The sequence below is a fragment of the Pezoporus wallicus genome, unplaced genomic scaffold (assembly GCF_028554395.1).
Source record: "Pezoporus wallicus isolate ANWC-B61680 ecotype Strahan unplaced genomic scaffold, APGP_CSIRO_Pwel_v1 contig_15, whole genome shotgun sequence".
In the NCBI taxonomy this organism is placed as follows: domain Eukaryota; kingdom Metazoa; phylum Chordata; class Aves; order Psittaciformes; family Psittacidae; genus Pezoporus; species Pezoporus wallicus.
Window position 1 is genome coordinate 163,225 of NW_026642870.1, and position 17,299 is coordinate 180,523.

Below are 17,299 nucleotides of genomic sequence, written 5' to 3' on the forward strand. Positions count from 1 at the left end.
GCTATTGCAATTCATTAAAGGATTACTGCCCCCAGCTGCCAAATCACATGTTAAAGTCAACTGCTCTCCATTTCACTCCAAATTAAAATGCTAGAGGCACAGTGACATTCAAGAAGTTCACTTATGTGACCTGGGAGAGATTGATAGCTGGGCTACAGCAAATAGTCTCAGTTTGAATTTCCAGAGCTTTTGTGGAGACAGACGTCCTTACAAAACTGCTGATCACTACAGCCACGAGGTTCTGGCGAATAAAGAAGCCTAAGAAGATGTAAGACAAAGTCAAGACATTTATGAACAGAATTATAGCAACCTGGTACTTATGACATCCTGGTGATTCTTTTGGCCCTATTCAGATACACTGGCGAAATCCGCAAGGCAAATGATTCCTGTGAAGGGTGTGTTTCTTCTAGGCATGCTGTAACATACTGCTTTTGTACCAAACAATGCAGTAATACTCCATGCGAAGGAGTTGTCTACAAGCAATCACTCAAGAAAAACTTACCATCTGATGTTAAACAAAATACCAACTCGCAATGCAGATGACCTTTTTAGAATTACATTTTAGTTTACTCATTTCAGCTCAACTAGAATCATAGAATAGCTGGGGTTGGAAAGGACCTTAAGATCATCTAGCTCCAACCCCCCTGCCGTGGGCAGGGACACCTCACACTAAGCCATATCACCCAAGGCTTCGTCCAACCTGGTCCTGAACACTGCCAGGGATGGCGCATTCACAACCTCCCTGGGCAACCCATTCCAGTGCCTCACCACCCTAACAGGAAAGAATTTCCTTCTTATACCCAACCTAAACTTCCCCTGTTTAAGTTTTAACCTGTTACCCCTTGTCCTGTCACTACAGTCTCTAATGAACACTCCCTCCCCAGCATCTCTATAGGCCCCCTTCAGATACTGGAAGGCTGCTATGAAGTCTCCACGCAGCCTTCTCTTCTCCAGGCTGAACAGCCCCAACTTCCTCAGCCTGTCTTCATGCGGGAGGTGCTCCAGTCCCCTGATCATCCTCGTGGCCCTCCTCTGGACTTGTTCCAGCAGTTCCATGTCCTTTTTATGTTGAGGACACCAGAACTGCACACGATACAAAAAGTGAGGTCTCACAAGAGCAGAGTAAAGGGCAGGATCACCTCCTTCGACCTGCTGGTCACTCTCCTTTTGATGCAGCCCAGGATACAGTTGCCTTTCTGGGCTGCAAACTTTTCAAGTTTCTGGGCTGTATCTTTTCAAGGCAAACACCCATTTTTCAAACACCACAATTTCAAGGACATAAATAAGATTATTTTATTCATCTTTCTTAGAAGGCTATTTCCACAAAGCAGTGTTTTGTTTGCCTGGTCCTTATGATACCACTGTCGACTGATTTCATACATACATAAATTTGCCACAATTTCCTCTTTCAGCATCGTTCTTTATGTCATTAAACTTCTAGTTGCCTCTAAACATATCCAGGGGATGTGTTTGTAAGAATTATAGAATTGGCAATGTAATCCTACCTGAGTCTGTCCTGGAGATTAACTTCATAACTGAGGGATGCTAGCAGGAAGATCAAGTACTATTAACCTGCCGCTATTCAAAGTCACTGATGGCTGTATACAGAACTACCTTACTTTACACCATTTACATGGCTATCTTTACTACTTAGCATGAAAATTTACAATATAGGTAACTTCAGGTAACAAAGCTTGAAAGAACCTGCATGGACAAAACAACCTGGAAGTTATCGGCATCTTTGTCAATGGGCATTGGCATAAAGATTTGGGCCAGGGTATGAGTAGCCTGGTGAGCTGCAGGTATCTCTTCCAGTCTTGGTCATACCACATGCTAAAGGGATTTATCAGAAAGCATCCGATCCACTATACAGACATTCTCTCCATCCTTCTCAGTGTTATGCAAGAGCCCTGTCATAAAGTCTTCACGCAAACATACCTTGTGTGGCATATGTCAATGGTACATTCATCTTAGAGAAAAATAAAAGCAGCCAGTAAAAAGCAACCTCTAGGTCCTATTTGTTTTATTGAAGAGGACTGAGGAGCACAGAACCATAATTAAACAAATGTGCAATGTTAAAGTTTACTCGCAACAGCTTTACCTTAGAGATGCTCTTACTTTGTAAGTGTACCTTAGCAGCAGAGCCTCCAAGATGTCCCTGCTCATTTCCACCTCTGAACTGGAATTTGTTACCCCCTCAGTTGTGCTGACACAGCTGTTTGCAGAACATCCTCTAAAACAGCTCCCTGGGATCATCTTGGTCAAAACTAAAACAGCACCACTTGTCTTTGGAGGGGTATTTTTAACCTGCAACCCCACAAGTAGTTGTATCAGCAAACTGGACAGAGCAGACACTGCAATGTAAGGTGAGCAATGAGCAGTTTGGGAATGAGGAGAGGAGGAGGTCAGCAGGAACATCTCAAACAGGCTTCACAGCCAAAGAAACATCTAGTGCAACCAAACACCACTTTCCTCCTGACTCACATTCTTCATATGAGTGTGAAATATCCCAAATCCACATTCAGCACTTTCTGTATATTGCTTTAAGCAAACAGAAGGTGGAGAGAGTCTGCACACAAGGAAATATTGCACAGGGTGAAATCAAGGACCATTTTCTAATGCCTTTTTTTTTTTTAAAAAAGTCCAATACATGTTTTGTACAAAAGTAACATTCTAAAAATACTATTTATAGAAATAAAAACTTTTCTCAAGTCCAAGGAATGGCACTGCAGTTTACATTTCCCACACTGATGTCTATGTCTAATGAAATTCTGGCATCTTTAAAGATCAGACGTATGTTTCACTCATCTTCTGTAGATAGGTGGCTGATCTGGAAAACCTAAAAGGCTCTTAACAAGGTATCATCTTTCTTGCCCCTCAGTACATCAACAGGCTCTGCCACCTCTCCTCCTGACCTTCCATGGGGTTTGCTGGCAGATACCCAACATGAGCTCTGATATGGAGGGATAATTTGGGATCAGGCAGCTAGAGATGTGAGCCAGAACTGGGAGATGCCTCTGTGGGGACTCAGAAGCAGTGTTTATGCTTAGTGCCTCATCTCAGGTCATGCCTTTGGGTACACCTCTGCCCAGCTGGACTCAGCCTTGGCCTGCTTGCATCAGCATGGGCCCAGCAGGGAGGGAGCCAGGGCTCTGGGATGACCCAGGGTGCCCACAGCCACCCGCCTGCACCCTGCACCTACTGCCACCTACTGCTTCAAGCTTGTCCTCCCTCACTGAGCAACACATTTATCCCTGTTACTCCCCCACACACCATCATCTGCTGGGCTGCCCAGCAGATACTGATCAAAGGTGACTTCCCATCAAACTGAGATTTTATAAGAAGTCAGTGTTTTGCCAGTTGTCAGTCAGAATCCATAAGGCAGATATTATGCCAGCACACTGCACAAGATGAAGCACAGTGTTCTGCTGAGTGCAGTAGTTTCCAGAAGCACTTCTGGGTTTATCTTTTAAAGAACAGGACATTGGCTATCAACCTTGCAAGTGCAAGTGAAAGAAATAGCTGTTCTGTTCCTAGCACGCTTGGTTAAGGAGTCTCTCTGCTGTAGGTGATGCTGTCAATAGACCTGTGGTTACCCCCTTTGCTTTGCACCGCCTATTTTCCGGAAGGGCATCTGACACAGGTGGGTGAAAATGGTCTTGATTCAGTATCTCCTCCAAAAAATACTGCCTTCCCACATCAGAACAAAGCTTAGAACTTTGTCTACGGTAACATTCACTGTATTCTCAGCTGTGATGGAATGAGAGATCTGGGGGTCTTCTGGCACCAAGGAGGCAGAGTGATCAACCCACGTCTTCTCTGACGTGAACCGATAACCTCTTCTTTAGATTACTTCTTCAGAAGCTGAGTTCCATCAGGCTTGCACACTAACAAGGTGAGGACAGCTCCTTCTCCTGTGGCTGTGCTCTGTGTTGGCTCAGAATGGTGATGGAGCAGGTAACACCAGGCGAAGATGCTCTCTTCTGACAATGGATTTCAGAGATGCTGAGATCTCTCTGTACCGAAGTCCATACAGAAAAGGGAACAAAACTTTAGGCAGAATCATCAGGACATTGCAGACTGTCAGGGAGACCCAGACTCCTACCCTCAGTTTGACGACAACATTAACACACAAGAATGACTCTACAAATAGGGCCATGAGTGGGAAGAAGTAAAAAAATAAGACAGTGTTGTGCATTAAGAACGTTACACTGGCTCTGGAGCAGATGCTCTCCCATATACCTGATTGTTTCGTTTTAAAATACAGAGTAACATAGCAGCAAAATATCAGAGCCAGGCAGAGAAAGATAACCATGGTAGAAAGCCAGAAACAGAGTTTTACAGCGTCAGTCCCATGTGGAGTTAATATTAATATGACTGGAACCGAGCACATTTCCAGGGCACAGGGCACAAAGCTGCGAGTACTCAATAGCACCAAGAAGAAAATCCCAGGGAAAGCCCCAGCACACACCCATAGTAATACAATAACTTTTTTAGTTCGGGAAGGAGGCAAAATAGCAACGTAGCGCAAGGGAAACAGGACAGCTATGTATGTGTCCAAGACTATTGCAGCAGCTGTGAACAGTCCTCCACAGTAAGCCACTGCCAGCAAAAACAGTAAGAGAACACAAGCTTCCTTGGGGAGAGGTACATGTGCTGCATTGAGAGCAGATGACACGGTGTAGAACAACAGGTAGATCAGATCGAAAAGCAAAGCGTTACCCAGCAGCATGTACCTTGTTTCCCGGCGGATACTAAACCTAGAGAAGATTACAGACAAGATGGTAGGAATGATGAGGACACCTGCCATAAGGCAGACAACTGGAGGGATTAGAAACATCTTCATGTTTGTGCCTGATAGGGAGAGAGACCATTCATCCAGCAAATAGTACAAAGAAGCATCATCCGAATTTGAGGAGGTGTTGAACTCTGTCTCCCAGTGGCAGTATGCAGTTGCATTCACTCTCTTTACTAAAGCAGTACCAGAGAAGTTCATTTCCTTAGGAGTTTTGGATAATTGACTTGGAGAAAGCAAGATCTTCTACACCGCGTCCTTAGAAAGGCAAATGATGCAAAAAGCCCACGGAAGCAAAGTGATTTCTGTAGCAAATTCTACCAGCTCTTCTCAAGAACAGAAAGTTGAAACTTGTAAGTAAATTCTGTGGTGGCAAAAGATGTTCTTGCCTAAAGTGGAGATTTTATTTAATTCCTGCAAAATCCAATGTTTAGAAAAGAGAATGAATCTTTGTGTGGTTTAAAAAGGTCTAAATCCCTCAGCTAGCTCTTGGATCAGAAGAGGCAGTGTAGAGGTTGGTCATTTTTGAGTTTGTTTCCATCACATTATCACAGCAATGAGGCAGATGAGGTATTAGCTTGGCTAAACAAATATCCAGTGATACAGAACAACATTCCATGTGTACTGATGTAGGGGAGTCATAAATGTGATTGGGTGATGTATTACACCAATTTGTATGCAACACCACAATTGAAGTGATCAATAAAAATGGCTCTCAGTCACATTGTAAAATTGTATCACAATGGCTCTAGTGAATAAAATTACCTTATTTATAGATATCATTTTGCTTCAGTGAATCAAATCATGTTATTTATAGATGACAAGCCTTCCTGTGCCTTTTTAAGTGCATGATATACACATACTGAATTCTCGTCTATTGCAGACAGACAGTCAATCTGTGAATTGTCCGGGATGAGTGCCATACACTATAATGTACCATCATACCCTACAGCAGACTTGGCATTTCCAACATCTATTTGGAGACCAATTCTTGGACTACTGGCCAGCATGCTACTGCACTGCAGTGCTTTTACTATCAGATCTCAATGTCAGAGCTGGGGGTGCAATGAGAGAATTGTGAAGGATCCAGACTGTGGAGAAGGAACTTTTGGAGTTCTTCCAGGCACTTAAATAAATAAGTGTCCAAGTTCAGACAATCTTTTTGGCAGCCCTGACAAGCCTTCCAGGACCTCCCACATTCACCAGCATGGTCAACTTTAACTGTTGTTTCACGTATGATTTTCCTTCCCTTGTCAGGTAATACGGATTTTACTACTGATGCTACGAGAGCACAGCGAATTCAACTCCTTACTGAACATGGCAGCATTGTATTCCTGATTTCCCCAGCACTACCAGCATGTACCAGTGCAACATGCTTTCTTCCCAGGGAGCCAGTGCAAAGTCTCACCCCACAGAAAGTCGTGCTGTGCCTTGAACGTGCTGTGCCTTGGACGTGCTGTCTCAAGGCATGCCAAGTAACAAAGCAGACAGCTTATGAAACTCAGCATCAGTCACCAAATCTCATGCAGATTTCATTTCCTTACACACTGGCATTTGGCACTCATGGAACTGTGTGTTAAGACAGTTTGACAGGCTGCACCATCTGGAACAAAGGGATAGAAGGAAAAACCCATGATAATTTTAAGCACAGCATTCCAGTTGGTATGGTGCCTGCCTAGGCAAAAGAGATGTGATTATTTTTGCTCGTGCAATACTTCATCCACTGAAAAGTATGTGAACAATACTGATGCAATCACGCATTTGGCTTCAGGATCATGCCCTGCATCTATCAATGAGTCCCAACACAGTTAATACCTTAAGTAAACAGCAACACTCAAATACCCAAACTGTTGAACTATACTACTAATGTAAAATGGAAGGGAAGCCATGAAAACTCATGTGTGTGCAAATCACTTCCAGCCAAAACTACAGACCTCTGTTAATGGTGGAAGTGTTTGCTGCCTCCCAGCTCATGGCATTCCAAGGATGTCCTACCAATAGGCAGATTCATTCCTTCCCACAGAAAATCACAGCTGGTTAGGATTAAATGTGAACAAACGAAATAGTTCATTGTCATCTCAACTGCACACTTTTGGCTGATAGAAAAATAAATGCAAATACTATATACAAGGACCTGCTGGCATGTACAGGAGTGTCTAATGCAGCCAAGTACTTCACAGACTGATGTTACACGGCACTATAGTTCTGCAGATACATATATCTCAAGGGCCTGTTGTTTACATGCAGTTGTTCAGTTAACAAATAGCTCTTTTTTTTTTTTTACTCATTTTTCTCCTGATTCCTAAAAACAACATCCTTATAGCAAAGCTATGCCTTCTTCTTGGATAAAAGAACTGGTTATTGTAAGGTAGAAGTCCCAGCTACATATTGGAGGGTGACAAACATTGACATCCTCACTGCTGAAAGGTGCAAAGCAAAGTGGTAACTCCAATAACCTTCAACTGAACCACCTCTTAAAAATCCAATTCTATGCCCATGTAAGTGTAAATGTGAATAATATAAGGCAAGCAATGGGAAAGGTAAGCAAAGGTACAATCCTACTTGTTCTGCAGTAGCTGAGAGTAGCAGGTTCACTCTCAGCTCATGACACCTTTATGACAAATGCAAAGTAGCTCATGACTCTCTTGTTTAGTTTGCATGCAGAGCCACCACAGAGCCTATGAGACATTATAGATTCACAGCCATCAATTATTCATCTGCCACAGCCTGCGGATGGCAGAGTAAGCCCTATGGCATGAGCTAGTTCAGCTTTAACTGTGTACTGTGTTTTAGGAATGCAGGAAGGCTTTGGTTTTACACAAATGGAAAACAGCAAATAACTGGAAGACAGATTAAACCCCATCAGACCTGGGCGAGTCCAGACAAACCCACTCATCTCAGATTTCCACAAGGGCTTATAACTGTTCAGTATAGTTCTGCTATACTTAAAAATTGTGAAGGTTGGTGTCTTGGCACACTGATATACACCCAAAACAGGTTGCTTCTAGAGAACATCTGGTTTCTGTCTCTTCATTTTCGTAAGCTTAGGAGGCTTTTCCACATCTGGACCATCTGCAAGGGCTGGCAGCTCTGAAGACCACTCCTGAGGATACTGAACTTAGTTCTTTGCCCATATGTCTCTGTGTTCCATGTTTTGTGGTGCCAACCTCAATGACTCTCCTGCAATTTCCTGTAATCCTGGCCCTAATGCTCTAGTTATTGATTATTTTAAATGGTACCTGCTACATTTATGTTAAGTGGATGCACTTTTTACATATCTTGCTGAGTCAGACCTACAGTATTAGCAGACCCTCTTCTAGTTCCATATAGTCTATATTGATTTTCAATCTGAATCATACACTGTTAATTACTTTACTCTTTCTGCCTCAATCAACATCCCACTGAAAACTTAGATATCTGTTGAGTTTGAGAAATGGAAGAAAGCAATCATTCAGCCATACGGAACACACGCAGCAGCAACTGTACTACATTATATTCAGTTACGGACTACAAACAGGTATTGTCAAATTGAACAGAAAAGGTCAGAAATATTACTGTCTTACAGCAGTTGGTATGAACTTCACTTTATACACAGATAAGGAAGCTTCCTAAATCACAAGGAGTTAGGTATAATCAATTCAACAGGGAAGCACTATAGAGGAAAGGGAAACCAACCAGAATAATGCTACAATTTTCCCAGTCCTTCATCCCCAGAGCCTGTGTTAGGAGGAGATATGCAGAGGAAGTGTGTTCACGTTCACCTCTGCTGTTCCCTGGTGCCATCACATCACTGTCTCATCATCAGCATTGAGACTTTGACATGGCTGCCTATTCCAGCATCACTCACAGGTCCTACCCTACAAAATGATTCTCTGCTATGGGTCTGCCCCAGAGACTGATCTGTCTGACCAGGAGCCCAGGGGGAGCACTGCAGAAAGGCTGCCTCAGAGTCCACTACCAGCTCCCTGAACAGAAGTGTTCTGGATGAGACAGTTAGGTCCAACAAATCAACATATTCATTGGCATGCTGTTTCATGGGGGTATTTCCAGCCATGTTTAGTTAACAGAGCCATGACCTCAGGAGCCTTCATGTGCTATTGTAGTTTCTTCCACTTCCTTCCATGAATGCCCCCCTTCTGGACTCAGATCCAGAAGGCATGTCATTTGCTGGTAAAGTTCTTCCAGCTGTGAACAGCCACGTGCCCATGAGCAGGCCAACTCCTCCCAGCAGGGCAGGGAGAACCAGTCCTAATGACCCCCTGCCTGTATCCATGTTCTCACTCTGGGAAAAATGAGCCGCTATCAGTATAAAGACCAAGTCATTAGAACTGCTTAACTGTTCTGGTTGAGCTTTCCCTCTCTCTTCTCCTTTAAATAGAAAGACAATTAAAAAATTACTTCTTGTCTAAACCTTTAAGACCCCCTCAAAACTCTCCTGCAAACCCCTTCAGGGTCAGCACCCGCAGGGGCCAGGTACAGCTTGACTGTGCTAGTCCTACCATCCCAACCTCCATGCCTCAGCTATCTTATCTCCACTTGGCTCCAGAACTAGAACTGTTCAGTGCTTTGCTTGTTATTTGCTATAGATAAGACACATACACATTGCTCTTGTAATTGTACAAAGTTCACAAATCAGGCATAGCAACTGAAGTTAAGGAAGTCAAGAAATGGGTGTGAAAACTAAACTCAGATTGCAATGACTTTAAAGGTCAAATGCAACCTGAAATGAAAGAAAACAGGGATTAAAAAGTGCTGGTTTGAGGACATTCTGATGAGGCTCCCAAACAAAAGAGAGGATATTGAGAAAGCAACTGGGAGGACTTTGCATTAAAACCCTGAATCACTTCTTCTAATTCCAAATAGCATCAGGCTGTAGTGATCACAAAGCCAAGGATAAATTTAGGACCAAATCGGCCTTGCAGGTGCAACACTGAGAATTCAGCTGGATGTCAGAAGAATTCTGGAATATTTGCCAAATATTTCAACAAAAGGTTTGAAAAGTAACACAACTTGAGGAAAAAAAAAAGTGCCCGTAAGTCCCATACACCACCTACTTTCCTGCAGGGCACTGCTTAGCCTTGACTGCTGTGATCTGCAGCTCTCAGAACTCACCCTCATTTCCTGAGCCTGGCCAGGAAAAGCAAACCAGGTTTTCCTCTTCTGCCACAGTGCCTCTTTCATGCTGAAAGGATCTGTGTGATTCATTCACTAACATGTTTTCATGTGCTGCTCACAGCTCACAAGCTGCAGATGTGACAAGGGATTTATAGCAAACAGATGCTACTTTACATTTACGATCATTTATGGACAGATTCAAGGGACAAGAGAACCCATCCCAGGCTGTTTCTTAGATTTTGTGATTTATCCTGCCTACCTACATTTTATAGCAATGCATTTGTGAAAATGGAGGAGAAAGCCTACTAACTAAGGCCTATTTTTAAAATACTTACTTTCCTTCCTAAAGCAGTTTACTTTGTAAGGAGGAACCTGTCAGAAATTTCAAACACTATCCAACACTGGCATTAACAGGAGCGAACTGCAGAATCAAAGGCCTTTAGATAACTAACAATAATATATCACTCTTACGTGAAGATTTTGCAGCTATCAGAAGAGATTAAATCCATATTTAGTATTGCGCAGACCCATGAACAGAACTAGAAATACACACCTGAATTTAGGGCTCCTCGACTCCTTTTTAAAGCCAGGAAGAAACTTCCTTTCCTGAGAGAAAGCTTTTCAAATGGGGGGGCTACATATATCAACCAATCTCCTAAGAGCATCCTTGCATCCCAGACTGTTTTTCTGGTTGTGGCTGGCACCAAAGATTGTATGTCTCTGTCCTGTCTCACCAGCAATGATCTCTAACATCACCTAGGAAGAACAGGCAGGGAAAAGCACAAGTTACCTGGATATGTCCCTGTCTTAACACGTTTTCTCTCATGTATAAAGCCAGGCAGTACAGGAGAGATTTAACATGGGATTTCCTTGGAGGATGATTTGATGAGAAGGGAGACAGATGGCTGGAGAGTGTAAAGTGCAAGTTAAAATGAGATACCAAAATGGAGATGGAAGGAAAAAAGGGTAGAGAAGACAGGTTAGCGTATAGAGGCAGACAGGCAGAGGCTTTAATAGTGATGCAGCAGAGAGGAGGACCCCAGCCACAGCTGTACACTGTTACAACAAAGACAATATAGGAATCAAGATGGAAGGAAACACACTAGAAGCAGAGTGCAAACAGAAAAGGAAGGAAAAATACAGTGCAAAATAAAATACATGTTATCTCTTCCTATTCATGCCTCTTGATGACAGGCTGTGAATGAATGGATACAATCTGTACAGGCATGGACAGCCACAAGGCACAGCACCAACCTGGGGAGGAAGGAGCCTCACTGCCAAAGTTAGGATGCTCCTTCCCAGTTCCCAGCGCTATCCCTAGGAACGGCAGTGGTCCCTGGGTGCCAGAGATAATGAAACAACATCGATTCTCTGAAATACCTCTGCCCACAGGGAGATGCTGACCTTATCTCACACTGATGAAGCAGGTGCCAGGCGCAGCCGCCATATGGCAGAGATTAACTGCCAGCATGTGCTGAATTAGAGTCACCATCTCTCATTAGTCGAGTGAGGGATATGCCGTGGGTTGCATACACAGTGCCATTCACAAGCTCTGCTGTCCCTTCCCAGCAGCTCCTTTGTTACTTAGCCAGCACAGGTGCTTAAAAAATAGATTTTCTCCACATGAGCCCTCACTCTGCCTTGTCCTCTCATCAGCGGCTTTGTGCTGCTCCTAGTCATTTCCATGGCAATACGCTGTCCTCTCACACGAGATTCAGACTTCATGGAAGGAAAGCAGTGCTAGGGAGGGCAGAGGAATACACATGTGGGAACACAAATGCTCCCAACTTGAAAAGAGATACTGTTGTTTCTAGACACCACTACCACTTACTAGGCTATGTAAACCCACTTCAGCCTCTCTCTCCTGGCAACATCCACAAGCACACAGCAGAGGGCACATCACCCCCTGGCGCACCCAGAACTTCTCACAAACAGGGAGGGACTGAGGCAGAGAGAACACTGCCAAGGCAGCCAGCAAGCTGAGATCTTCACTAAACGCAGCCAGGTTTATTTCTAGCTTAATTATTTGGTTCTTTCTTCTCCAATACAAATTCCAGTTCATTAAAGCATGTGTGTGAGGAGCACCAGAGAAAATATATCCTCTCTTTTCTTTTGCTATTGACCTCAGCATCACCTAGAGGCAACAAAGGCTCTGTGAACAAAGATACAACGGTACCTGGTGAAGAACTGAGGCCAGGTGCATGTTCAGCAATTTAACACAAATCCAACTGAAAAGCAGCAGCAGAGCCAGGAATGAGAGTTTCATCTCCTGAGTCTTGTTTCAGAGCCAACATACCACACCCTCTTTTCAGTCTGTCTATGCTTTCATAAGCAGTGCTACCTACCAGCATGGTAGCCAACTCCAAACTGCCTCCAGGTAGCTCAGATATAGCTCATCTATCCACAGCAAATGCCCATCCTCTAAGAGTTCATTATATTTAAAGCTAGTGGGAGTGACTAGAAAACAAACCATTTTTCTAACCCCTTCTTAGCATTTCCTCAGGAATTACTAGGTACTTTTAATTGAGCTGTTCTTCCCTCCTATAAGCACCAGTTTCTTGCTCCAAAGGAAATATTCTGGTGCCAGCCCAGCACAATGGATTGCACGTAAGAAGGATGTAAAGATGCACAAAACTGCAGCATATAGAAGAAAACTTAAATGAATTAGCAACCCATTTTAATGAGCTATTCTAACAAACTGTAAGTAGAACCAGATCAGAACTGCAGTCTCTCACTGAAGTCCCCCAGCGATGCTCTGAAGCAGTTCAGGGGCACACACCACTGTGCAGCTCTCATTCCTGGAAGTCCTGAAAGTGCACACGATCAGATGTGCCTGTTGATCACTCCAGTATACTTAGCTGCCTCATGAGTCCTTCCCCTTCCAAACAATTGGCTTCCCTGAAAAGCTCACCATATTCTCTTGGTTTTGGATCTTGCCCAAGCTGTATTCAAACCAGCACTGTTCCATCAGTGCCAGCTACAGCTCTAGCACAGCAGTTGTGGGATTACGTGTGCCGTCCCCCAGGACACCACTTCAACCCCAGCCACTGTCTCTTCATTTCCGGCCAAATACCATGCCAGTTTCTTCCACATCAATTTCTGAGGCTGTTTCTCTACTTATTTCTCTCTCCTACCTGCTATTAGGGATGGAAGTGATGGCAAAAATGAGATGAATGCCTCTTTTCACACCCAGCTATCTGTCCTGAAAGCCTCCTACAGTGCCTATTTCTGAACCACTTCAGCTCCTATCAACACCCTCTGTGAGGCAGTTTCTGATACACATCACTGAACCCTACTGTAGGCAAAACAAACATGCATCTGAGGCTGTTTCTGCTGTTGGCAGCCTGAGCAGTATAATGGAAAGCCCCTCTGCTCCTGTAGCCTCAAATCTGCAGGACCAGTATTTCGGGTGTTGCACATAGACCACGTTCTTAAAACTCCTCTGTGTGCTTGGGCTGACACAGGAGCTGCCAGGCACGTGCTCTGCATTCGGTTTCACAGCAAGTGTCTCACCTTGATGCCTCGCTAAAAATACTACAGCAGAAATGACCTCAGCCCTGAAGTGAGACAAATGGCATGTAAGGCCCAACCAGAGGAAGGTGAGAGGGCCCCTAAGGCTAAACCCCAAACTGTTTACTGGCAAGATTCCCAGGCCCACCCTTCCTGTTCCCAAAATAGAGAGGTCTATGCCTCTTAGCTGTCAATAAACACCAGCCTGGGGAGTTTCTCCACAACCGAGGAAAGCCTTGCAGTAGGTTAACTCTGTCAGACTCAAGATAGGGACCCTGGAGCCCCACAGGGTGCCTGCTGGGATACAGGATTAGAGAAGGATGAACTGGAGGAGGGTACGCTCCTCCTACCCACCCTTCTTACTGTCCTTTCTGCTTTTAGCATGCTATAAATGACCATCTTCACTGGTAATGTGTGCATAATCAGGACTGATTTCCAGCAAGAGGCCCAACAAAAGCAGCTCTGAACTACTAATTAATTTTGTGGTTTTGTTTCCAGTTAATAGTGTAGCCTTAGGAACAGGCAGCCTGTGTTCTTTGTTTAGGCATAAGAAGATCTCTAACCTGACAGAGAGCCAGCCAGAGGTCAGGCAGCATCTAGTCTGCTGAAGAGCAGGAAGAAATACGTTCCTACACTTGTGCAACTTACTTACTTTTCTAAGGAATTTTAAATCTGGAATTTTTTCGCCATTTTCATGTGCCCTGGATTATTTTTTTTCTGCCTCCAGGGAATCACTTTCCTCTTCTCAGGGGAATTCCATGCCTGCCTTGAGCTATTTCATTTGGTTGGGTGAGGGGTATTTTGGGGGTGTGTGTAGGATGGAGTGAAGGTCTCTTCTGTGCAAATCCTGTCCTAGGGGCAGATCAGCCCAGGCCTCCTGTGTCTTCACACAATTCCAGTGAAGACAGCAAGAAATGCAATAAGCCTATGTACCATGCATTCAAATCCATGCAGGAATTAAGCCCAGTATGAGAGGATGTGCAGAGGAAGAGAGCCTTTTGTGGGGACTGGACATTAGGGTATTATGGCTGCTGTGAGCAGCACAGAAAATCTACTAACACCTCGTCCTGTGCTCCATGGAGTTCTTCCGCCTCCATGCCAGAGCAGACAGGTTCTTCCTACTGGACCACAGCAGAGTTGTGACCGGCACCTCCAAGACCCACTTGCTGTGCTGAGGTGCACTTGGAACCACATCTACCTTGTAACACCGCAAAAGATGGGCCACATGGCTTGGAATGGGAACAGTTTGGCTCAGGATAACCTTTTGTTAAACAGATCTGGCCTGGATTTGGCTCTACTACAGTATGAGCATAAACACGATGAACCATGACTGTGTACAGGCACCCTTTTCCCCAGACTTAGCTCCCATAATTACAAAAAAGTTGGGTTAACCCTAAAGCTTGTGTTTTCCTTCACAAATTCATACTAATATTGACTCTGAAATTTATTTTATCTGCAATCCACATGCCCACACCTCTTCTCACCTTCTGGTTCCAGCTTTGAGGTTGTCCAGATTGTCCCTTTGTCCTTCTAAGACCTCTGCACTAACCACACTAATCCTCAGTAAGCAATCAAATCTCCCCATCCGTGCTTTTACTATTTCCCTTGGCGCCACAGTATGACTTTCCTATTTTAATTAACTTGAGCTGGATGCCTTGTTGAGACTTAGCTGCTCTGATTTCTCATTATGTTATCATAATACCATTTAGCAACACCACCCTTTGCAGCAAGGAAAACTGATTCCAGCCCCTTGAAGGCAGCACAGTGAAACAAAGAGCCCTCACCAGGGCCCACATCAATATTCAGTTGCATTCTTGTTACCCTGCTGCATTTCCTTCCCAGTGATGGCACCAGTTCTTGCCTACTCACAAAAGCACACATTAAGATACATTTCCTTATTTTGCTTTTGATGGTTATCGTCACTTAATTTCAACATTTTAACCCCTCTGTGCTTTGCTTGATATATGCCCCCTACACGTACCTTACTGCATCAGTTGTTAGTACCTCACATCACTGTTTGCCCTTTTCCGGCCAAGTAACTCGTTGCTTCAAATTGTCCTGAGCCTATTCCACATTTTGCAGCAGTTTAAGACCCAAAGTACATGGGTCACTTCACAGAATTGAAGGAAAACTTCTGCTTCTGTTTCAGCACAGATATTTCCAAACCCACTTAGCTGGGATACCATTATTAGCAGCAGGGACTGAGAGGACAGCAACAGCACTCAGCTCTGCAATGGGCTCTATGGGCTGCACTGAGCAGGACACAAAATTCTCCAAACACACCCTTTTATCACAGTCCTCAACCCCTTCCTTACCACAACCTGAAATACACCCAGTCTAAGCAACACCTTACCCTTGGTCTCAGTCTCTTCCTCAGGCCTGTTTCCATCTCAAGTTGTTGTGTGCTTCCTGCAACTGCTGTGAGTTGCCATTCGTGCACGAAGCATCAAGTTTACACCAGGGACCTGTTTCACATTAACTCCTGTTCAACTACTTGGTGAAACTCCCTTTGTAAGCACCTGCACACCAGCAGAATTGGACACAGTCTGTGCCACACGTTCACATAAAAAGCTCTGGAGTGGTTTTGTACCACTAATAATATGTGAGTTGACCTCGGAATAACTAGCACTGGAAAGAGCTGTGTGTGAATGGAGTTTACCTCCATGGAGCTCCTGGCAGGAAGATGAGACTTCTGCCAAGCATCCAGCAATTTAACACTAAGCAGCCTCAGCAAAATACAAGCAGCACAGGAAGGTGTCATTTGGACAAACAGCAGTGACCTGGAGGAACAAATACAAGGAAGTATTCTTTACCACATCCCAAGGAAGAGACTTGCAAAAGTGGCCTTCTGCTGGCTTGTCATGGGCACAATCATCAGAGAGATTGCTCTCAAAATTCTTCAACCAAAGTCAAAGCTTAGGTGGATTAATGCAATTCTTTAAATGTTAATAGAGTAATGTCAGTTCTGTGTGGTTTTCCCCCTTAGGAAATCATGCCAGATGTAAAACTTGTAAGCAGAATAGGTGCAACAAGACTAATGACAAGGCTGTAATATCATTTCTGTTTTGTTCATGAATGTCCATGATAACCTTGCTCATAAGTCCCAGCTCTCAGTTTGTTATATGTGAATAAAAAGCACATTTAACACCCGCTTATATAGCTCTCATATATGAGAAGGCAGGATGTTAAGCATACATATTCTGAGTACAGGCTAACAGGAAGAAAAGACAAGGTAATTGAATGTAGGAATTGGGTTGCAGGAACAGGGCTGCAGAGTTTCAGGACTGGAGGAGAACTGAGTTATGAGAGGATAGAAAGTTTGCTGACAAAGCTTAAAGTGAGATTCAAAGCCAAGAAATTGTTCCCATGTTTACATGGAAACATACCCAATGTTTGATGTGAAGGGCCATCTAGTGGAAAGTCTCTTTATTTGTTTGTATTTGTACCAAATACAGGCAGCCTTTTACAACAGCCAGAACAAAGACATCTTTGCCTGTTAACATCTCTGAAACGCACTTTACAAGCTTTTCTTTTCAGACAGAAGGCTTCCCTGCTGAGACACTACAGCATCCCCAGGAGAACCTTTGGAACACGAAATCAAGCCTGCCGTGGTGCAGGATCCTTTGCAAGCAAAGTGTCCATTTTCTAACATTCATTTCCTTTGACTGAGGACTTCAGGAAGCTTTCTTCAAAACATAAAAGGAGATAACAGAAATATAAACCTCAAAATTATTAATACAAGGTCAGAACAGGCTCAGTGACACTATCAGGCAGCACACTGTGACGGTGCAGAAAGGCATTAGTATACATGTAACACTGTCTCTGGTATTTCAATTAATCACATAGCTGTGCTGGCTGACCCTCAGTATTTCTGCACAG

General features: G+C 43.9%; 1 protein-coding gene across 1 annotated transcript; it reads right to left on the bottom strand.

Moving 5' to 3' along the window:
* Positions 1-3,610: 3,610 nt before the first annotated feature.
* GPR148 (G protein-coupled receptor 148) lies at positions 3,611-5,751 on the bottom strand. Its single transcript, XM_057432987.1, has one exon. The coding sequence runs from the start codon at positions 4,994-4,996 to the stop codon at positions 3,938-3,940; it is 1,059 nt and encodes a 352-aa protein (XP_057288970.1). The 5' UTR covers positions 4,997-5,751; the 3' UTR covers positions 3,611-3,937.
* Positions 5,752-17,299: the final 11,548 nt, after the last annotated feature.